Source organism: Sebastes umbrosus, chromosome 15 (genome assembly GCF_015220745.1).
Source record: "Sebastes umbrosus isolate fSebUmb1 chromosome 15, fSebUmb1.pri, whole genome shotgun sequence".
Taxonomy (NCBI): domain Eukaryota; kingdom Metazoa; phylum Chordata; class Actinopteri; order Perciformes; family Sebastidae; genus Sebastes; species Sebastes umbrosus.
In genome coordinates this window covers 4,162,950-4,187,523 of record NC_051283.1, presented here as the reverse complement: position 1 = coordinate 4,187,523, position 24,574 = coordinate 4,162,950, and the positions used below count along the sequence as shown (strand labels likewise).

The following is a 24,574-nucleotide window of genomic DNA, read 5'->3' as shown; positions in this document are numbered from 1 at the left end:
ATGTCCGTACCACTTTTAAAATCTTTTGACCGATCAGAACAAATGTGTCCTTATCATACTAAATCTAGTCTTTGGGCACAAATGGGTTAATTGGTTGTCAATTCCCCCAAAAGGAGAATTTTAAAATATGTTGAATTACTCTGAGCTACAAAAGAATATGTTATAGACCCATTCTCATTACTGATAGATAGATAGATAGATAGATAGATAGATGTGCTTAATTGATCCCAAATTGGGAAATTCTTGTGTTACAGCAGCAGAGTATCCAGGCAATGCACAGGAACAGTAAATATACATATTAACACTAGAGGTAATATTTATAATAAACTCAATATAAAGAATATATTAAAAACACTATAAATAAACCAGACTACTACAACTAGCTTAGAAAATATAAAATGTGAACATAGAAGAACAATAACATGCTATATACAACAGTAAAGTGTGTAATGAAATACTATGTATTAACAGTGTGCAAGTTAAAATTTTGTTTTAAAATAAAATGAAATGAGATATATATATATATATATATATATATATGCTGTATATATATATATATATATGTATATATATATATGAGGTATATATATATATACCTCATTTAATTTTATTTTAAAACAAAATTGTAACTTGCACACTTTGCACCTCTATTTTCATAGAGGACCTAAGCTTGAGGAAACCTAGTAAATGTGTTGGAATTGCTGTAATATATAATTTTGATTTAATTATGTCATACTACATAAACAATAATATTGGAGGACAGCATGTCCTCTCTATGATCACAGCATTTCCCACAGCACAGAGGTTATGTCTCCTAGCAACAGTCAATGTTTCCTCTATCACGTTTATGACGACGTTATTGATATATTATTGCCTAAACTAAAGCATATATACAGTTTATGTCGTTTTGTGACACAATGGCTAGTAAGTCTATATAAAAACTGTAAAGAAGATTTCATATCCTTTCATGCATTTTCTACCTCAGTTTATGTGGTTTGAATATCTATGCCTTAGTTTATATCCTTAATTATCGTTTTGCTAAGTGCATTTCTATTGGCTGAGTAGCCTGTCAATCAATCCTTCGTAGCAGAGGTAAATCGTCTCCTTTTTCTGTTGCTCCAGAGAGTTCTGTGACAAGTGAGCTGTAGTTGAGCTACAAAGTAATTAGTATTGCACAGTTTGGACATTTTAGACAGTGAGAGCCTGTGTGCGTCCATTGAGAAATAAGTTTCCTTTTTGCTATTTGAAGATATAAGTCTTAAAGGTCCCATATCGTGCTCATTTTCAGGTTCATACTTGTATTTTATGTTTCTACTAGAACATATTTACATGCTGTAATATTAAAAAAAACCTTTATTTCCCTCACTGTCTGCTTGAATATGCCTGTATTTACCCTCTGTCAAAAATGCTCCGTTTTAGTGCATTACAACAGAATTGCAACAGAATTGCAACAGAATTGCGTTGCCTGGCAACAGTTTGGGTCCTTATTTACTTCCTGTCAGCTGGTGTCATTTACATACACTGCAACCAGAAATAAACTGGGACACATTTAGAATGTTTACGTTTAAAACCGTGTGATGGTCTAAATATTGTATATTTGTGACATCACAAATGGACAGAAATCCTAACGGCTTGTTTCAAACGCACAATTTCTGAATACGGGCTGTGTGTGTATTTCTCTGTATATTGAGCGCTTCGATACTTTCATAGTATTTATAAAGCACTTAAACCTGCTTTATAATATAAAAGACATGAAAATTTCACTTTTTACAATATGTGACCTTTACAGCGTCGGCGTTAGGGGCGGGCCACGGGGGTCCAGGCCCGTCCAAAAAGGTCACTGTGCCCCCTCAGCTGAATTCTCTCCTTACAAAAATTGAAACTGAAATAACAGCTAAGCTATTTATCAAATTAAGTCATTCAGTTTGGTAATGGAAGGACTTAACACTGCAATGCAAAATAAAGCACAAAACAGTGATAGTTTTGCATTAAACAACTAGAACATGTACTTGGGCTTGATTACATTGTTTTCTATTGGAGTGTCCTAACTGGCTGCGAACAACAGGTGCTGCACAGCGCGGCTTGACGTTTTGTCTGAACTTCTATCGGATACAAGGTTCCTATTTTTTCCTGTCACTCATATTGAGAGGAACGGCTGATTAGTTTAGATAACATGAGCCGAGAAAACCGGGTCAGTTGTCCTGGATGTAAATGAAGATATGAACTTGATTACTGACACTTTCAGCACAGACATTGACGCTCGCAGTTATATGTAATAAAGTTCACTAGTGAAACTTTATTACAAGCTACCTGTCAAAAAATACAACAGCCACCTCACTAATGGTTCAAATAAAACACGAACACACAGTGCAAAGAGGCAACTATGGAAACTGTGGGAAATATGAGCCGTCACTACAATATTCCAGTAAGAAGCCTCGTTTTGATCCGCTCTGTTTGCGTGACGCAGGGCGTGCCTGAGGAGTTATCTGTAGCCTCCAGTACCTCCTCATTTCAAAACAGAAACTAAAATAAGGTGGCAGCTGGCTGGAGAAGATCACTAGATAACAACCTACTTGCTCTTGTATCTTGTATCTTGTATCTTGCTATCGTATGTTATTGCCAGTAAATATCAGGTGGTTACGTCTCCAGCTCCAGTCTGATCTGGAGCTCACAGCTGATATGTTCCTGGTTTGTTTACATGATGTAACCGAAGTGCAGATTTAACGTATTCAGTGGACAGAGAGCGTCAGATGCGCGATGCAGCGCAACAGTCGGACGCTCGCATCCAGTTAGGACACGGTGTTAGTTTATAACCTGTTTTTGTGGACATAACAGCATGTGTGTGCGTGCGTGCGCGCCTGTGCGCATAAGTGGCAGTATGTATACACCTCTGTCACTTAATTTCTTTCATGAAACATGATAATGTTAAAGATACACTTAATAAAGACTATATGAGGTGAAAAAAAAAATGCCCCCCCCCCCATCCCCCTGTCAAAGCTGATTGCCTGTCCGCCCCTAACACTCTGGCGCCGACCCTGGACCTTTAAGTTGTTACATGAGGGATGCATAATTGTTAGCCGTGCTCGTTACAGAGTAAGCTCTGTATTTACTGTGTTTATGTTTCATGCCATGCGGAGTGAAATGGTGATGTTTACATGTCTAGAGGGCGTTCCTAACGAGGCACTGCTCTTGTGTGCCGTTCATTGCACACAGACAAGCAGCAAGTGTAGTACGAGATAAGAGGGGCGCTGTCCAGTAGAACCATGTGTTCATAAGAGATAGCGCATAAGAGATATTATTTTAATTTATTAGCTATAATGTTGTTTGTCTTGTTATTTGAAAGCACTGTGTAAGAGTATTAAGGATCACAGTATATCCTGTATATGGTAGTAATGTTAGTTATATGGGGAAATTATTAAAAATTAAAGTCCTTTATTTCTACGGTTACAGAACCACACACTAACGGAAACTATACTTCCTGTCTGAAGTGTAAATGGTGCACCATGCGTGAAGATTACAATAAAATTCACTGAAGACAAATCCATCTCAAGAGCATTTTTACTGATGTCCCACGGTTATTCCCCTATCCTACCAGCAAAGTAGTAGTCATGAGCAGGTCACCTTGTCCGATTTATTGTGACATTATTGTAAGTTCAGTGTGACAAAGTTAAAGTGGTTCCTTAATGTCGCACTACAAAATGACTAAATCAAACAAGTTTTGCAGCAACAAGAATAACAAGAAATAACGGTGAGAGTCACAATATGATCTTACCTGTAGATGCAACGTGACAGAAGAGGAGCAAGTTGAGCAAAATGAGTAACTTCATCTTGATTTGAGTAGTAAGAGAGAGAGAGAGAGAGAGAGAGAGCTTCAGCCAGCCGACTAGCAGATATTTCAACGTGGGTCAGGTTCCTGGAGGGAGGGAGTTATGACGTCCAGTTGAGGGGCTGATATTATCAACGGCTGATAAGCGAGATACATTTTTCTGAAAGATCAAATTCTTTTGAAATTTACTCTCTTTAAAAGAATTATAATTATTATAACCTTATTTTTTTTTTAACTTAATATCCACAAAAAAATATGTTGAGCAAAATGTCACAGTTTCCTTGTAGTTCCCTCTAATTTGCAGTTTTCAGTAGCTTTCACTGCCGTCTACTTAAAGTGGGACATTATAACACTTTTAGTTATGACAACTTTAAATCAAGTATTAATACATGACATAATGTTACCCAAAGTACAACATCTTTAAACAAGAACAAAAAACATGCATGACAACTCCATGTAAATAAAGTTAAAATACAAATACAAGTTAAAAATAAAAAATAAATTATAAAAAATATCCATTTATAACAGTGTATGTGCATCTCAATATCTTCACATTATTGTAATTGGATGTGTTTCTGTTGTTTGAGGTTTGCAGAATAATAGAGCTAGAATAAAATAAATACCATAATTAACAATCTATGTGCATTATTCCATTATTAATAAATCCAGCAATGAAACTGAGTATTTTGTGAGTATTTATCTGTGTTGAAAAGAGTTGGTGTTGTCGTTAGCCAAAGCCTATGGAGGCAAGATTTCTCCCATGATGCATTGGTTTCTTCTTCTTCTTCTTCTTCTTCTTCTTCTTCTTCTTCTTCTTCTTATTGGTTGGCAAGACTGGTTTAGAGACGTGGTAATGACAAGTCATGCTGTTTTCCCTCCCTATTGCTTGAATCAGGTGATTTCTCTTGGATGCATTGGGTCGACTATGTCGATTTTATTTTAAATATTTTTTTTAGATCTACAGTCTTCATGTAGTCATTACAAAATCTGATCCTGTTTAGGATTACGACTACCTGATGTCAGATTATTGCTGATATATATATATATATATATATACAGCATATATAAATAATTTGAAATATTTACAGTATAATACTTACTGTTAGCAGGGTGAAACCCTGAAATACAGATGAGAGAAAACAATGTTAGAAAATGATTCACATTTCAGAATTTATGAAAGCAGAAAAAGAAAAAACACTTTGTGCTTCACTATTACTTGTCAAATAAATGGATTGAGTTACCAGAAGTACCACACTAAATATGCAGGACGAGACTATCACAGGTATTTATTTGAATTCATCAGAGGAATAAAAACATCTCTGTTTCTCACCGTTATTGTTCCTCCTCCAGATGAAGAGTCCAGCGATGCAGACCGCCAGAAGCAGCAGCAGCAGCAGCAGTCCTACAACAACTCCAATAACAGGACCAGCAGGGAACCCTGCAGGAGGAACTGGAACCAAAACAGAACATTCACACTTTGGGTTCATTCACACTGTGTGCTGTGTGGTTCTGAAAGTGTTTTCAGTGGTAATGCCTCAGTTCTGGATACATTTCAGTTTGCATGAACATTCAGGAGTGCTGTCAATCATCATTGGTCAAACAAATGTGTAGTAAATAAAAACCTCGACAAAGAGGTTCACAGCTTATCAGGCCAGTTGCTCTGACGTCACACGTCATGAAGATCTTTGACAGACTGGTTGTGCAGCACCTCGAGCCCCTTGTGAGCGACTCCCTGGACCCCCTGCAGTTTGCATACCAGACAAACATCGGTGTGGATGATGCCATCATCTACAGTATCTGCTCCACAGAGTCTACGGACATCTGGAGAGGCCGCACAGCACCGTAAGACTCATGTTCTTCGACTTCTCCAGCGCCTTCAACACCATCCAGCCACACCGGCTAGCTGAGAAGCTCTCAGTGATGCAGGTAGACCATGGCCTGGTGGCCTGGATTATGGACTACCTCACCAGCAGACCACATAATGTCAGACTGAAGGGCAGCCTGTCAGATGTGCTGGTGAGCAACACCGGCACCCCCCAAGGAACTGTGCTGTCACCCTTCCTGTTCACCACCTACACCTCCGACTTCCGCTTCAACAGGGGTAAGTGGCACCCGCAGAAGTTCTCCGATGACTCCTCCATCGTCAGCTGCATCACGGATGACAACGAGGAGGAGTACAGAGCCCTGGTGGAGAACTTCGTAGGGTGGTTTGACAACAATCACCTCCAGCTCAACATTAGAAAGACCAAGGAGCTGGTGGTGGACTTCCGGGGGGCAACAAGAGGCCCCCAACTCCCATCACCATCCGAGGGGAGGAGGTGGAGGTGGTGGACACCTACAAGTTCCTGGGAGTACACATGAACAATAAACTGGACTGGACCGACAACACCGAGGCCCTCTACAGGAAGGGACAGAGCAAACTGTTCTTCCTGAGGAGGCTCAGGCTCTTCAATGTCTGCAATAGGCTGCTGCAGATGTTTTACCAGTCTGTAGTAGCCAGCGTCCTTTTTTTTGCTGTGGCATGTTGGGGGGCAAACACTGATCATGTTTTAAATCTGTAAGGGACCAAGCAGTGAAGCAACGAGGAAACAGGAGTTGTTGAAATAATTTGGGCTTTTTATTCAGCCAAAAAATAACAAAACATTATTAACCAATAATTGAATACCTAGGTCTAACAAAAAAGAGGTTAAAGTAATATAACAATACTTATTCCCACTATTAAACAAGATGTTAACTGAACAAAACTAACCTCCACAATGAAACATGAGGGCAGATATATATAGGGCTTAGCCAAACCGAAATAGAACACAAAGGGGTAAACAAGAGGGACACAAAATATAATTAAATACTAAGCAGAACTAACTACAACCAAATCCCCCCCATAACATGGCCGCACTTGGTTTGGCCCAGTTTGAGTCCTCATGGCAGCACTTGTTTTGAGTCCTCAGCCACACCCCTATCTCCACCAGGAAGTCAGCTCCCCCAACAGCCAACTCAAACAAAGAAACAAATGATTAATATAACAAATAATAATATGTGTAACCTCACAGTGTTAATGTGTGAATCTAAACTATATAAGGTAAAACACAAATAAACAAATATGTGATGTTAATTGTAAAGGTGTAGTTGGCTGCAAATTAAATGAACCTGTGTAGGTAGTAAACTAATGAGATGAGAGAGTGTGAACCGGAATGATATTACCCTGTGTGGCTGTGACCATCACAAATCTATAGGCTACCACTAACACTGCTACTGCAATTACTATTATGTTCATTTTCAGGCACCTTATCAATATCATACTAATAAGAGCAATCAGAATAACAGGCAAATAGTAGTATATAAATAAATAATGGTAACAACAAATATAATAATATTAGTTATGATCTGAATTTATTGAAATAATGGTGATAATATAGCAATTATTAAAAAAACACAAAATATACTAATAGCGTAATTTATAATCATTGGTTTCACACATTACACTGGAAACACTGGCATGTTGCCTTAAGGAGTGTCCACTGTACTTTAAAGTTTACTGAGTACCTAAATTTAGCTGGGCAAAAAGATACCATTTAATTTTAAAAATAATACAAATATTAATAACAAATGTGTGATTAGTCTGTATTTCATTCCACAAAAAATATCTGAACTGTCATTTTTGTTTTGTATGATAATCTCATTAGAATCAGGGCAGTGTAATTGCATAGCTAACTTGCATCTTTATATCCTGAAATCAACTGTATTTCAATTTTAATAATGATACATTATTTTTAGCTGTTGTATCAGTTTTCAACAGTTACCATAATAATGGAGGTTTATAGTACATTTATATTTAGTTGAACTTGCGTATCTCACACATCTGACAACCACCAACAGGGTTTTGATCGACAGTTGTAAACTTCAGAGTTACTAAACAATTCCAAAGTTGAGCCTTTCTGGCATCAGTGCTTCAGATTCTCTAGAAATGCTGGATTGTGCAGTAAATATGTACAGTGGATATGAGCTGAAGACGCAATTATAGACAGGTTGTTAGAAAAATCTCCTTTATCAGAATAATGTTTTTTCTCTCCCCACAACAGTCAGAGGCATCATGTTTCCATGTCTCTGTGGTTCCTCCTCATGGACTGAAGGAAGAATTGAAGTAGTCCAAGTTGGCCAAAAGATGGCGATCACACCAAAATAGTGACGTCACAGTAACCCCTGGCAGACCTGTGGTGATTAACAGCAGTTCTTAACAACAAATAACACATTTCCAAATGGAGTTTCATGATCAAGCAGCACCATCTGTAACTAAAGACAGAAAAAGAGAGATTGTCTGAGTGTTAGATGTTTGTTCATCACATATAATCAAAGCATTATGATTAGAAAACGATTGTGTTTAGCTCTTGCCTCTTGTTGAAGCTACTGTCAGTGGTTTGATGCAACAGACACAACCTCTGTGTTTACCCATAGACATTAAATTCATTGAATACATCTGCTAGATCATATATGTCCGATGGATCCTGGGTCTGAAATTAATCTTTTTCCTCACCTGCCACTTCAGCAGGTCACTGAACATTTCTACCGGCCACTCAATTATTTTTGTCTGCCACTTCTGAAATCTAGGTAGAACGCTTTAAAATGGTAAACACTGAGTCAGTGGTACCAGACCGTAGAATTATGGAATATATCATGTAACCTTAATTCATGACTACTGTATATTTAATTTAGGCTTTAGAAATGTAATGGAGTAGAAGTGTAAAGTAGCATAAAATGGAAATACTCAAGTAAAGTAGCCTACAAGTACCTCAAAATGGTACTTAAGAAGGCACTACTTGACTAAATGGACTTAGTTACATTTAATTATAATTATAATTATAAGAATAAATCATTATAATTCCACCTCTGCAAATATATCTATATAAAATACAATTTATTCTAAAGCTGTTGTTAAAGCTGATAGACTCTTTTTCCTTCAGACTTTTTGGACCAGGCTACACACACATGTATTTATTTGCAGTGTCAGTCACAGAGAAGCTACGTCCTGTTCTCCTCTAGGATGCTCCTGCTATCTAACACAAAATCAACCACGTTGGCTGACCTGAAACGAATCCTGGTTGAGGAATGGAACGCCATCCCACAGCAACGTGTGACCAGGTTGGTGACCAGCATGAGGAGGAGGTGACAGGCTGTTGTGGCTGCATATGGATCTTCCACCACTACTGAGGCTCCTGACGGTGTATTAAATGAATAAAGTATAAAATAGCCAATATGTCTTGTTTGTTCCTTGTTACTGATAGAGAGTTCAATCATCCAATCCACCAACCAACTCAAAACAAGAGTCAATACCAACAGGAGAATACACTGTTTACCATTGGCAGAGCATTTTGGCAAATTTTTCTTGGGCGCTACCCACGTAATCAGCTGTGCTGCTCATCCCACAAATGCATGATCCTTACAAGTTGGACATCATTGTGAAGGTAAATAAACAGGCTTTCCAACGATGTAAAATACAATGACCAATTAGCATTATAACATCAGAGAAATAATCCACCAAACACAAGTTTCCGAACTTTTTTTCCCCAGTTTGTATTCCCTTTTAATTGCCTAAACTAAAGCATATGTACAGTTAAGGTGTCGTTTTGTGACACAATGGCGTATAGGCCTATATAAAAACAACAGTAGGCTAGTGATATCATTGTAAGTTCAGTGTGACAAACGGTGGTTCCTCGATGACGCACTAAAAAGTGACTCAATCAAACAAGTTTTGCAGCAACAAGAATAACAGGAAATAACGTTGAGTCACAATAATGAATACTTTTTCCACCACATTCAGCATGTTGTACTCGATTCAGTATTAAATCAGAAACTTGACTTTTTCCATGTGGTTTACTGGAGACAATCCATATGCAGTGGGACTATGTGACCCTAATGTTTGAGTTAAAGATATTCCTAATTTGAATTGATGTCGTGGAAACTTGGAGAGAGGAAGTAAAGAACAACATTTCCCTCTGCTGGTCTGTTAAAGTGATTACTAAAAAAGAACAACTACAATGTGACAGAAGAGCAGAACTTTGAGGTGTGACATGAGAATAAAAATAAATCTACCTTAGAGCTGCAACGATTAAGCGATTAGTTGTCAACTATAATCAATTAATCAGTTTGAGTAATTTTTGTAAGAAAAAAAACATTCTCTGATTCCAGCTTCTTAAATGTGAATATTTTCCGGTTTCTTTACTCCTCTATGACAAAACAAGACATCTGAGGACATCATCTTGGGCTTTGGGAAACACTGATCGACATTTTTCACCAATTTCTGACATTTTATAGACCAAACAACTAATCGAGAAAATAATCGACAATGAAAATAATTGTTAGTTGCAGCCCTACTGTAATCTATCTAGATCTCTCCTCACAGACTATGAATGAAAAAACTACACCATTCAGGTTTTGTTGTACAAAGGTGGAAAGTAATTTATTACATTTACTTAAGTACCTAAGTACAGTTTTGAGGTACATACTGTGGTTCAATCCTCAGCTGCTCTGGTCACATGTCGATGTGTCCTTGAGCAAGGCACTTAACCCAAATTGCTCCCGAAGGCATAGCCACCGGTGTGTGAATGAGTATTTAGATTAGATCCTGATGGGCAAAGTTGGAACCTCAGCAGCCTCCGCCATCAGTGTGTGAATGTGTGTGTGAACGGGTGAATGCTGACATGTAGTGTAAAGAGCTTTGAGTGGTCGGAAGACTAGAAAAGTGCTATATAAATGCAAGTCCATCTGAATACATCTTCTCTCCTTCTGTATGGCAGCCAATCAGATGAGCAGCTCTCATTAGAGAGATTTATTAAATGAGTTTGGGTGGTTTTCTTTACCCAAATGAAGGGTAGAGAACGCAATTTGTTGTACAGATTGTAAAGTCCTCTGAGACGATAAGTTGTGGAGTTCAGCATCCTCTTCTATGTTCACTGCCCCGCTGTCAACACAAGTAGTAAATAAAGTGAAATCTTGTCATATTGGTGTCCACATTATGCTGGACGTTTGTTTTTATGGTGAACAGGATATTAGTTGCTCGCCCACAAGGGGAAAAAATATATAATTGTATATAATGTGAAATATGTCACAGTATAATACTTACTGTTAGTAAACAGTTATCTGAAATACAGATAAGAGAAAACAATGTTGGAAAATGATTCACATTTCATTTTGGGCTTCACTATCACTTGTCAAATAAATGGATTGAGTTACCAGAAGTATCACACTAAATATGCAGGACGAGACTATCACAGGTATTTATTTGAATTCATCAGAGGAATAAAAACATCTCTGTTCCTCCTGGACCTTGGTTGACTGAGGTGCGGATCCGCCCTCAGAGGCCTGTACTACGAAGCAGGATTTGGGGTTAGTGAGATAACTTCAGGGTTAATTCTTCGGGGTTTTCCGTCCTACAAAGATGGATCAATTCTTACCGGGTTAGATCGCCAAAAACTGATGCTGAACAGATAACCTGCTCCAGAGCAGGTTATGTTCCAGATAAGAGATCAACTTCTATAAAAACACCTCCTACTGACCAATCAGAGCTCAGTGCGGTGATTGTATGATAATATTACACACAAAGGAAGAAGTTACAGTCATAATCAGGCTATAAACAACACAGTTTAAACTGACAAATGCAGGAAGGACAGATGGGGGCTAGGGGGGGGGCTCAGCTGAAAGAAGGTTCAAATAGTCATACACTCCATAATGGAGCCACAGGGTATACAGACATGTAATCTATTCATCCATTGCTCTCTTAAAATATATTTATAACTACACGACTATATCTGACTTTTGAGTGTTCCGTTAAATTAATAAATCCCTTTAATTTGGCAGCTTCAACTGTGTTACTTTTAGTCTGGATTAAGTGTTTAACTTAATCTTCCTTTTATAAAATGTGCCGCTCTGCCTGTCTGTCTGCAAGTTTGTGGACTTGTCTGTGTTTGGTATGGAAGTTTTTATTGGTCAGATGCTGCAAACACCACCCCGTTCATGTGAACGCGCTCACAGCCAGACTGAGAAACCCTGGGTTGATTTACCGAGTTGATAACCAGCGTCGTAGGACCGCTTAGTGGGATCTCGGTTGTTAGGGTTAGTGAAGCCAGGGGCCTGTTTCACAAAGCAGAATAAAGATATCCAGGATAAGAGAGAAAGCGATGGTTGACCTAGTCTAGTCAGTTCATCCTGGTTTAATAGGTTTCATGAAGGCCAAGCCAGGCTGAAGAGGAGCGAATAGGTTGAGCCAGGTGGAAGTAATTCAGATAGATGCGCATTCACTACTTTCCTCAACAGACCACAAGGTCGATCACAGATTTACTGATGCTGAAATGGAGTAAAAGTGTTCCGCATACTTTAAACCCAGTGAGAAACAGCTTTTAATGGAAGATTACGAGGAAGTTAAACATATAATATGTAGAAAAGGAGACACGGCTGTCGGCTGCTGTAATAAAACAGCGAGATAAAAAGGTGGCAGACAATAGTGGAGCGACTCAATGCGTAAGTAGGCTAAAAATAGCCCATAACGTTACATTCACTCACCACTGCTGTTAACTGAAACCGTCATAATCAAACCATTCAAGGAGTTACTGTCACTTCGCTTTAAAAGTGAGCGGTGGAAGTTAATATATTATTAAGGAAGTTTACCATGAAGATTAATTACAACCCCTAATCCACAATGATAGAATACGACGATACTATATATATATAAATATATATATAAAACAATGATTAATACATTATGTTACATACTGTACATGCTTACAGTGTGCACTGGAATGATCACTTACTTCTCTTTCTAATTTCCACAATGTCTTTTTATCTCCAGATCTCAGTCCAAGTCCTGCAGGGTTTTTTTGTGGTTTTAAATGTTGACTCTTTTAATAAATCACTTTTTTCATTGATAATTGCACCTCTGCAAACTATATTTGCTTTTTAAGTGTGTGCTATATGCCTACAGGCATCTGACTGTTTGTCAGTTCTTTAAAACACATTAATTAGCACAGCAGGAATTGTGCATGGTCTGTCCCATTACTACCATAATTTATGTGCCGGAGGAGGCATCACAATTATGATCATCATCATAATAATCATAATGATGAATTACTTAAATTTAAGATGAAGCACAAGTGCACAACTACAGTTCGCATCATTAGACCATTAAAGGCAATACAAAGTTATACATATTTGCTCAAAATAAGAAAATGAATTATGGAGCCCCCCTCCTCCATCATCCTGTGGTGTGTTCCATTGCGCCTGATGGTACGTGTCCACTGGGGTGTTTTTTATCGAGAGGGGACGCGCCGCTTCCCAGCATTGGACGCTTGGTGTGCTGCCACCATGGATGTATAAAGAGAACTGGATACAGCATTGGAGGCAGGGCCCTGTTCATTCCTATGGAAGTTGATCGGTGGTGCATGAAGCCTAAATGGCTCGACTTCCGTCTGGAAAAGTACCCGGATCTTGGGCAGTTGGACTATGGATGGGACATGTGCAGTAGCGTCCGCTCGGTCTCATGACTCGGTCACGGTGTCCCAACATCACACTGTCGTCACGGCTTGAGCTCCAGCCTCGGTCTGGGTCTCATTCACATGAACGGAGGAAGGGAAATAACTCTGGATTCAGCTATTAGTGCGTTTAAGTGCTTAAAAACGTCTTTTTAAAAATAAGGACTATTAGAGTGTTCGTACTAGGAAGTTGATTCACCAAAAAAAAAATTATCCGCTGAGTTACCGACATCTCTTTCCCAATGTAAGTCTATGGGAAAAAGTATTTTTGGGCCCAATGGCACCACATGACTGACACGGAAGTTGCAGTACCGCTGTTTGGCCACTACAAAAGTCCGGATCGAAGAACGGCGCACTTCCTGGGTTCTTGGCTGCCACTAGACACAACATACTCGGCACCTGATTGGACGAACGCCTTTTCTCCGTTTGCTGCTGCTCCCAGCTTTCAAACTGGAAACAATATGGAGGCTCGTTTGGAAACTTTCTTCTCTTATTTCACAAAAATAGTTCACCGAAATGTGTATCTGAAAACATTTTGGATCTACAACGTTTGTAAATGGCTAGCAGCGGCCCTGCAAAAACCGACGCTTTGTCACGGCTGTTGGCGTTAGATAACGATGCACAAGTCACCATTGAGCGCCAGTATGTGATGAGATGGGATGAGAACCCGCTGTGTGTTGTCCCGCTGTATTGTTCTAGGGATGACAATATTGGTAGGTCAGTCTTCCACCACTTTTGTCCAGACTGAAATATCTCAGCAACAGCTGGACAGATTAAGATGACATTTTGAACAAATATCCACGGTGGATAGAGGATGTAGCCGACTAATTTTGATGACTCCTTTCCTTTTCCTCTGGCTCCACCAGTAGGTCAAAGTTTTCACTTATCCTGTGAAATATTCCATAAATGCCTACCTGTTATACAAAGAATGGAATTTAGGTGACGTGATGATAGCTGAGCCATCGCCATGACAACTGAGCAAACTCCACTGAATACAAATGTTAGACGTGGTTGAAAGGCCCTGAAAAAGCGAGTAAGGGGACCTTGACGTAAGTGTAGAGCTGCAAATATTAATCGATTAGTTGTCAACTATTAAATTAATCGCCAACTATTTTGATAATGGATTAACTGGTTTGGAACTTTTTTTAAGAAAAAAAAGGCTACATTTTCTGATTCCAGCTTTTTAAATGTGAATATCTTCTGGTTTCTTTCCTCCTCTATGACAGCAAACTGAATATCTTTGAGTTGTGGACAAAACAAGACATTTGAGGACGTCATCTGGGAAACACTGATCGTCATTTTTTAACATTTTAATCAATTAATTGAGAAAATAATTGACAGATTAATCGACCATGAAAGTAATTGTTAGTTGCAGCCCTACTGTAATCTATCTAGATCTCTCCTCACAGACTATGAGTAAAAAAACGACACCATTCAGGTTTTGTTGTACAAAGGTGGAAAGCAATTTATTACATTTACTCAAGTACTTAAATCCAGTTTTGAGGTTCATATATTTTACTTGAGTATTTGCATTTTTTGCTAATTTATACTTGAATAATATACATTTTACTCCATCAGTTATTTACAACTATAGTTAGCTTTCAGATTAAGATTTTACATACAAAAACACATACATTGAAAGCTTTTACTTCATTTGGAGTATTTTGTATTGCTACTTTTACTTAAGAATTAAGAATTAAGTTCTCCCTTGTAAAATCGATTTTTGATCTCACTTCCAGGAATATAAAAATAATAACAATAATAATAATGAAATATATGTTGTACAGATTATAAAGTCCTCTGAGACGATAAGTTGTGGAGTTCAGCATCCTCTTCTAGGTTCACTGCCCCCCTGTCAAAATAAGTAGTAAATAAAGTGAAATCCTTGTCATATTGGTGTCCACATTATGCCGGATGTTTGTTTTTATGGTGAACAGGATATTAGTTGCTCGCCTACAAGGGGAAAAAATATATATAATTGTATATAACGTGAAACATTTCACAGTATAATACTTACTGTTAGCAGGGCGAAACCCTGAAATACAGATGAGAGAAAACAATGTTAGAAAATGATTCACATTTCATTTTGTGCTTCACTATCACAGTCAAATAAATGGATTGAGTTACCAGAAGTACCACACTAAATATGCAGGACGAGACTATCACAGGTATTTATTTTAATTAATCAGAGGAATAAAAACATCTCTGTTCCTCACCGTTATTGTTCCTCCTCCAGATGAAGAGTCCAGCGATGCAGACCGCCAGCAGCAGCAGCAGCAGCAGCAGCAGCAGTCCTACAACAACTCCAATAACAGGACCAGCAGGGAACCCTGCAGGAGGAACTGGAACCAAAACAGAACATTCACACTTTGGGTTCATTCACACTGTGTGCTGTGTGGTTCTGAAAGTGTTTACAGTGGTAATGCCTCAGTTCTGGATATGACTTTCATTTCAAATCAACATTCAGGCAGTGCTGTCAATCATTATTGGTCAAACAAATGTGCAGTAAATAAAAACCCTGACAAAAAGGTTCACAGCTTATCAGTGGTTTAAGTGGGTACAGTAAACCAGGAGTTCAAGATATAAAAACTTTATTTAGCGCCATCCATGTGTGAAAAGCCATCAAACTAGGCAGCACCTCTCAGAGTAAATGTCCGGTCCTCTAAATGTGGTTTCTGTTGCACAATGTTTTTAAGACTAATGGCTGGTTATGTAATACAGTGGTTCTCAATCTGATCGAGTCTTGACCCCCCAGAATAATCCGGTTGGTGTTCGCGACCCCCCAGCCAGTCGTAAACAGCTGTTTCTACGTGCGATTTTGAGTGATTATAGTGAATGCTCTGATTAATAAATGTAGGATAAATAATATGAGGTGTAGTGACTTTTAACAAACAAATATCAAAATCTATAAGCCACTGAGGGGCGGACGGGAGAACTTGTTCGGACGCGTGCTCTACAAACAAATCAATGTCCAGTGCGCTGTGTAAAGTTATATCAGTTACATTTATTTACACTTTCACATCTCACCATCATGTTCTTCCCCTGTTTCCATTCAGTGGGATCTAATTCAACAATGTTTCATATGGCAAGGCTCTGCTCGGCACGGCCTGGCACGGCTCGGCGCGGTCAAAAACTGTTTGGCTCTCCGTCTCACACATCCTGATCCTAATCAGGAGAGCTTACCTATATGCACTTTCATGTCCATGTTACACCCTGTGGTCAGTGCTAGAACTGCAGGCATACATTAATTGTGTCATCCACAGATAAAAGTAAAACAAACAAAAAACTACATTAAGGCTCCAACATAAGGCTTTGTTTGTGTGTTTAGTTTGATTTAGATTGAACAGCTAGCTCCTAGGCGTTGTCCAATGTGCTCCAGGCACTGTGGATTTCTGATGCATTTCGTGACTTTTTCTCTCCCCCCGACCCGCCAGAAATGCCCCGTCAGAAACTCACCTGCATGCACACTTTGATTCTCACAACACACTCAATGAAATCTATTCTATATCACCGGTAGAGGCGATGCAATGTAAATGCCATTCCCCGGTATAAAATAATTTTTTCCTTTTTAATATGTTATCCCGACCCCCAGGTTGAGAACCACTAATGTAATAAACCATAACTTGGAAAATTTCACAGCCAGTCCCACTGTAGACAAATAGCACAACATATCCTAAATTTTGCTCCTGTAGCTGACGGGTTAAGACACCGAACAACAACGTCCCCAGTTTGAGCAACAGATCTTTGTTGCATCATTCTCTGCCTCGTTTCCTGTCATCTCAATACTGTCTCCAGTAAAGGCACAAACTGTCACTGCTCTACTTTGTTTTATGTGAGTTTATATGGCTTTTTTAAAGCATTTCTTTTTACATTTGTATTATGTTTTATGTTTTTATGTTTTCTGTGTTTTACCTAGCTGCGAGACAAATTGCTCCTGGGGGACAACAAAGTTGAAGTTAACATTTTGGCACTATACACACTAGTTTCTGATAAGTTCTTCCCTAATTATGGTCTAACTGTCCACCAAATGTTACAGGAATCTGTTGCAAATGAATAAACAAATATACAAGTATATACCAGTCTTACCCCAGTTGGTCCTGATCACTGCTTTGTCCAGTCTGGTGACGATGTCGTCCACCACACCAGAGAGATGAAACACACAGTCGTACCTCCTCCAGTCTTCAGGTGCGACTGATGACAGGTTCAGCTCAACACTCATCTGGAAGGATCCATCGTGGTTGGGGAGGATCTCTCCGAGGTCCACGTCCTCATGAATCTCCTCTCCATCTTTCCTCCAGAACATCATGGCTCTGTCGGGGGAGAAACCTGTAGCGTGGCAGCTGACTGGAGAGGAGGGAGTCTTCTGGAGGAGAGACACTGAGGGACGCTCTGGGGAGAAGGACAAACACAGATGAGTCTGTGCTGAGACACCAGGATGTGTCAGGATATTATGTTCATTGGAATGATACAGAGCCTTAGAAGCACTGAGTCCATGTACAACAGTACATCTTGCCATGTGATCCTACCTGTTCTCTGCAGAAAGCTCCTCCCATAGTGTAGGTACTTCTTCAGCATTTCAGGACATACGTGGATGAGGTAGTATTTGTTGTATCCTAATCTAGCTTTGTCATTATCCCATCGAAGTTTGGTGATGAAAGCCTGTGGCTTTAGAGCGGTCCATGTCAGCGTCTGCAGGTCTAATGCAAGGAAGTCTTCTCCATCATAACCGTACTGATTATAACGAACAACCTCTCCAGTCTCGTCGTCCCGCTCACAGCCGTCTATCCTCTGTAAAATGTGGACATCTGAGAGAGACAGAGACAGAAAAAAGAGACATCTCAGTACAGCCAGCTCCTTCACCATTCTACCTTCTGTTTTAGAGGGGTGAGGTACAGGGGATGTTCAGGGGTAGATAAATAGTCAACAGTAGATGTCACATAGAAGTGGTGTACATCATCTGAAAGCTGGGAACCTGAAGATTCATTTGAGATGCAGCACGGTGTAGCAAGTTGTTCTAGTCATAAATAACAAAAACAATTTTTTTAATAGATGGATGAATAAATTCAAATAAATAGTGAAAGTGTATAAGAGCATAGAACATTATGATGGAAGTATATGATGGTCACCCCCATGCTCTATTGTGTCTCATAAGTTGTTGCAGCATTTTTTGGTTTGATACCATTTGTTACAGATTTGTTGCTAAAGTTAAGCATATTTTACCACTGGAGTATTGATAAAAATGATCACTAATCCCTCCAAAATACCACATTAAGACACCAAGACCTTGAGGAACACCATAGAAAAAGCCATGCTGTGATTTGGTATCAAACTTTTGACATTTGGAGATTTCTGCAAGAATTGCATTTTTCTGCAATTCTGTAAACTGCTCAGAAACCCCCTTATTGTCAATCTAGCTAGGAAAGCCATCCATCCTCTGAATGCTCTAGGTCTCTAGTTTGTGGCTGTAAAGTTTCATGAGGCTGTGATTATCCTAGAGGTCACCACAGGTCATTTCATACAATGAGGTCAAATTTCAGAAAATGGTTTCACTACACTGAAATGTCTACTATGGGGACTAACATCATCACACATGAATACAGTTGGGCTCATTGGATCCACAAGAGTCTCAGCTTTACAGTGACCCCTAATTTATGTAATTCAAGACTGTTTAAGGACCCAAGTATGCAGAAATATTCAGATACACCATTTTAGAATAAGTGGAAATAACAGATTTATACTACATTAAAAAAACTGCATGTGATTATCATAAAGTGTGCATGTGTAAAGTCAAGGGACTCCTTTGAAAATCCCCATGGCAGTTTTTCCAAAATTTAGCATAACTTTTCAGCGTTATTTAGCGATCTTCCCGACAAGCTAGTATGACATTGTTGATAGCAATGCATTCCTTAGATTTTCTACTTTCATATGATAACAGTATCATCACTCAGTGCAACAACCTCTTAAAGAGGTTAAGGGGTTAACAGATAATATGACATCTTCACCACAGAGACACACACACATTGGCTCAGTGTGTTTATACTGTAAGCTACGTCTCACCTCAGAGGGAGGAAACATTTCACCAGTAAAAAGTTACATATGAACATAAACATACTGTACCTCCAGTTTGGTTTAAGCGCTGCTTCAGGCTGTCCAAGTTGGCTCTGAAGAACTGCTGGCTATCAAAACACTCCTGAGAATACCACTCCAGGTGGTGTGGCTCATCCTTTGCTAGTTTCCTCACCCAGTCCTGTTTGAGTTCAAGGGTCTTGATGTTGCTGTCACAGTAACCCATCAGCACTTCATCGACCATCGCAGCAGCTACAAACTCTGGGAAGTTTGGGACTCCAGAAGTTGCAGTAGAGAACAATTTCAGGGAGTGTTTCACTGCAAGACAAAGAAGGTTTTGAATTGGATTTTAAACATTTTTGAGGGTTTGATTGATTAACCCATTTGTGCCCACAACTGAAATTTTGAGTTTTGGACTGGCTTCAGCATAGATTAGATGAAATTTTCAAAATCGGTCAAACTGTTTGGCTGAAAAGTGAGTTTTTCTTATCATACTAAATATAGTCTTTGGGCACATGGGCCTAATGTTTTTGCACGCTTTTATATTTTAGGTATTTTAGGTGTGCCCTCAGATGAAATATACAGTAGTATGATAAGAAAATGGCTGTATCTCAGAAACTACAAATGGCACAATCAAGTATTTGGTATCTATGAACTCATACAAAGTTGAATATCAAAGATATGCACACATATGCAGTGTAAAAAGTGTGATTTTTCATGCGATCTTTCAAAGTTGTACTGTTAGATACTTGCCCAAAGTATGTCCGTACCAATTTTCAAAACTTTTGACCGATCAGAGCAAATGTGTCCTTATCATACTAAATATAGTCTTTGGGCACAAATGGGTTAATTGGTTGTCAATTCCCCAAAAAAGGAGAATTTTAAAATATGTTGAATTACTCTGAGCTAAAAAAGAATATAGACCCATTGTCATTACTAATAGTTAGATAGATAGATAGATAGATGTAATTTATTGATCCCAAATTGGGAAATTCTTCTGTAACAGCAGCAGGTTATCAAGGCAATGCAAAGGGACCGTAAATATACAATAAATATACATATCAACACTAGAGGTAATATCTATAGGATACACAATATAAAGAATATATTAGAATACACTATACATATACCAGACTAATACAACTAGGTTGGAAAATATAAAATATGAACATAGAATAACAATAACATACTATAAACAATAGCAAAGTGTGGAAGTTACAATTTTGTTTTAAAATAACAATAAATTAGGTAAATATTATATATATATAATAATATAATATTTAAATTGAAATGTTGTGCATTGAGCAATGAGTAATGTAGATGGCCAGTATACAATCATTATTATTATTTATTGTAGGCCAACTAACAGCAGAGATTTGCTCTTTTGCAATTGATAGAATTATTATTAAGGAAACCTAGTAAATGTGAATTGCTGTAATATATAATTTTGATTTAATTGTGTTGTTCCATATAAACAATAATATTGGGGGATAGTAGGATAGGATTTCCCACCGTAGAGGTTCTGTCTCCTAGCAACAGTCAAGATTTCCTCTATCATGTTTATGACGACGATATTAATATATTCCCTTTTAATTGCCTAAACTAAAGCATATATACAGTTTAGGTGTCATTTTGTGACACAATGGCGTGTAGGCCTATATAAAAACAACAGTAGGCTAGTGGTATTATTGTAAGTTCAGTGTGACAAAGTGAAAGTGGTTCCTCAATGACGCACTACAAAGTGACTAAATCTAACAAGTTTTGCAGCAACAAGAATAACAGGAAATAACGTTGAGAGTCACAATATGATCTTACCTGTAGATGCAACATGACAGAAGAGGAGCAAGTTGAGTAACACAATTAACTTCATCTTGTTTTGAGTAGTAAGAGAGAGAGAGAGCTACAGTCAGCTGACTAGCAAATATTTCAATGTTTGTCAGAAGCCGCCCTCAGGTGTCTCACTCATTTTGGCCATGCGCCCAGGATACGGCCCGCCTACAGAGAGGTATCATAGGAAACTAGAAACCCTAAGGAATCCATTGGTAGATTTGAATACAGGAATTTTATGTCATTCCATTTGTTGTATTTCTACTTTTACTGAACTAAAAGATGTGAATACTTTTTCCACCACATTCAGCATGTTGTACTCGATTCAGTATTAAATCAGCAACTTGACTTTTTCCATGTGGTTTACTGGAGACAATCCATATGCAGTGGGACTATGTGACCCTAATGTTTGAGAAATCCATAGACAAAGTTTGTAAGTGATGCAACTAAATAGTACTGATTACAGTTTAGTGAGTTGAGACGTTTCATGCTGCAGTCTGCAAAAGTGGATGAAAATAAATAAATAAAAAGATGGATTTAATCCAAGATTTTAAAGATAGTCCTAATTTGAATTGATATCATGGAAACTTGGAGAGAGGAGGTAAAGAACAACATTGCCCTCTGCTGGTCTGTTAAAGTGATTACTAAAAAAGAACAACTATAATGTGACAGAAGAGCAGAACTTTGAGGTGTGACATGAGAATAAAAATAAATCTACCTTAGAGCTGCAACGATTAAGTGATTAGTTGTCAACTATAATCAATTAATCAGTTTGAGTAATTATTGTAAGAAAAAAAAATTCTCTGATTACAGCTTCTTAAAGGGACTGTTTGTAAGAATCAGAAATGCTTGTTTACAGCGACACCTGTGGCCGTTAAGTCAACGAAAGTCAGCGTCGCGCTCGCGCTTGTGCTCGCTCTACATATACATGAACGAGCATCGCTCAAAACAATGAGGTGACACAAGTCAGCTAAAAGCACAATATCACTCTATATTTCAGCTGCTTGGCAGTAATGTTAGCTGACCAGACGAAGGTCTCTCCATAATAATAATAATAATAATACGTTTATTTATATAGCACTTTTCAAGCACAAAGCACAAAGTGCTTTCCAAGGCAATTCATATAACGTACAACAGAATACACTGAAACATAAATAATTAAATAAAAACAATAGGATGGAAAAAATAAAGAAACAAGCATGTACATATTCATACAGTTACATATGCACATATATATACATGAGCACACAAGCATACAAAAGACTAAAATGCATCTGATTGAAAAGCAATTTTATAAAAATGGGTTTTTAGACGGGATTTAAAAATTGTGACCGAGTCTGCTGATCTAATATCACTTGGAAGACTGTTCCAGAGTCGGGGAGCCAGTACTGCAAAAGCACGATCGCCTTTTGTTTTCAACCTTGTCTTTGGAACTGTTAAAAGTCCCAGACTTGCTGACCTGAGGGGCCTGTTTGGACGGTACCGTGTGAGGAGCTCAGTGACATACTCCGGTGCTAGGCCATTCAGAGCTTTATATGCCATTAAAAGCACTATAAAATCAATTCTAAAAGACACTGGGACCCAATGTAGTGAAGCCAGAGTCGGTGTGATGTGAGAGCGGCGTTTGGTTTTGGTTAGCAGTCTAGCTGCAGAGTTCTGAACTATTTGGAGCTGCTCAATTGCTCGATTATTTAAGCAGGTGTACAAGGCATTACAATAATCAAGACGGGAGGATATCAGGGCGTGTATAATTTTCTCCGTGTTTTTGAATGAGAGAACTGATCGAATTTTTGAGATATTTCATGAATCAATGCTGATCCTTGTGTTGGCTTTTCCTGCTTCAGCCTCCCGACCGCGGTCGGAGGGAACAGGGGAGACACCGGCACCCGGTCAGAGACGATAACGTTTCTCTCTGCGGAGCCCCGTCACTTCACAAGACACGGAAAACCTCTGTTGGTCTGGAGGAGCTGCAGCAGTTCTTTCTGCACAAACGTCCACTGTACATTCACTAGATATTCTCAGAGCTAAACTCTTCTGCAGTGTGTAGTGAGTGTGCATGCGGTGGAGTGAGACAGCGAGAACGGGCGGTGTGAGTGAAGGCAAGCAGGCAGAGGAGCAGTGACTTCAGCCACACGCGAGCGCGCATGTGCGAGCGCGCATGTGTCCCGACCCGGTACATTTATACGCTTAAAAAGTTACAAACAGTCCCTTTAAAGGAAAGCGATGTTTCAATCTGCTCTGCCCGCAGTCTGTCATCCACCGCCGCTTAGACAGGCTCAGCGTGCTAGCTCGGCGGCTAACAGCTAACTGTAACCACGTGTTAGTTATTTAGTTGAGTTGTGACTGACTTTAGTTCCCTGGTCAGCAGTGATCCAGTGTTCAGTGTCCGGGGAGTTTATTGTGAAGTAACGGAAAGTGTGAAGCGGTGATGCGCTCCAGACTGAAACTAAAGCTGGCAGTACGCTGTGTAGTCTGACTGGTTAGGTTAGCTTGTCACATATCTTACCTGTAAACTCATCAACTGGCTGAAACTAAACAGCCTCTCTTCCCTCTATCAGCCCTAATGTTACTGCAGCAGAGGGAGGAGGACAGAGGACAGGAGGACAGGAGGACAGGAGGAAGGACTGATACTGACTGATGTGTTCTTCAGTCTTTATAAACTTCACTTGGTATTTTCATGTCAGGAATATGATTTATTTTATTAACATGTTAGATTTGTTTCCAGTCAGATATTAAGGAGTTTATATGGTGACTTTTCTGTTGTAAACATTACTGTTGCTGCTCTAGAAACAACATTTAGCCTAGTTATATTTAAAATACAGTATATGTATAGCTAATATGCACACTTCAATATTTGTTTATTTATCGCAAGTCATATCGTCATCGCAATATTGAACAGTGTTATTGCACATTGCCAATGTTCGTCATATGGTGCAGGCCTAGTGTGAGAGGCTGCCCCTTGTGTAGTATGAGAGTTGTGTGGAAGAGTTTAAGTGCCAGTTCTAGTGCTACCCCTTTAACAAAAGTCAACAAAAAAGTAATATTCTTATTAGAAATAAATCTGCGTCCTGTGTGAACTGTGCATTGCTGAATAGGGTAGGCCTACGCTACTGTATTTTGACATCGGTCATAATGGATTACTCGGAGAGCCAAATATTTTCTGAGGTGTTACTTGGTGAAAAAAGTTTGAGAACCACTGCTGTAATCTACGTCTCACCTCAGAGGGAGAAAACATTTCACCAGTAAAAAGTTACATATGAACATAAACATACTGTACCTCCAGTTTGGTTTAAAGGGACTGTTTGTAACTTTTTAAGCGTATAAATGTACCGGGTCG

The 24,574-nt window shown here is 38.8% G+C and overlaps 1 protein-coding gene across 24 annotated transcripts in view; it reads right to left on the bottom strand.

Annotated features, from left to right (window-relative positions):
• LOC119502682 (major histocompatibility complex class I-related gene protein-like) overlaps positions 1–24,574 on the bottom strand; it is a 334,522-nt gene that overhangs the window by 189,169 nt on the left and 120,779 nt on the right. For 20 of the 24 annotated variants that reach the window (XM_037793767.1, XM_037793766.1, XM_037793783.1 and 17 more), the window contains one exon: positions 19,462–19,728. In XM_037793767.1, coding sequence (XP_037649695.1) covers positions 19,462–19,728 — 267 coding nt within the window. Of the gene's footprint in view, positions 1–10,506; positions 10,782–14,783; positions 15,197–15,361; positions 15,380–15,560; positions 15,687–17,430; positions 17,734–17,870; positions 18,150–19,461; positions 19,729–21,225; positions 21,349–24,574 lie in introns of those variants that run through there. The other 4 variants (XM_037793772.1, XM_037793773.1, XM_037793775.1 and 1 more) reach the window with 4 other exon arrangements.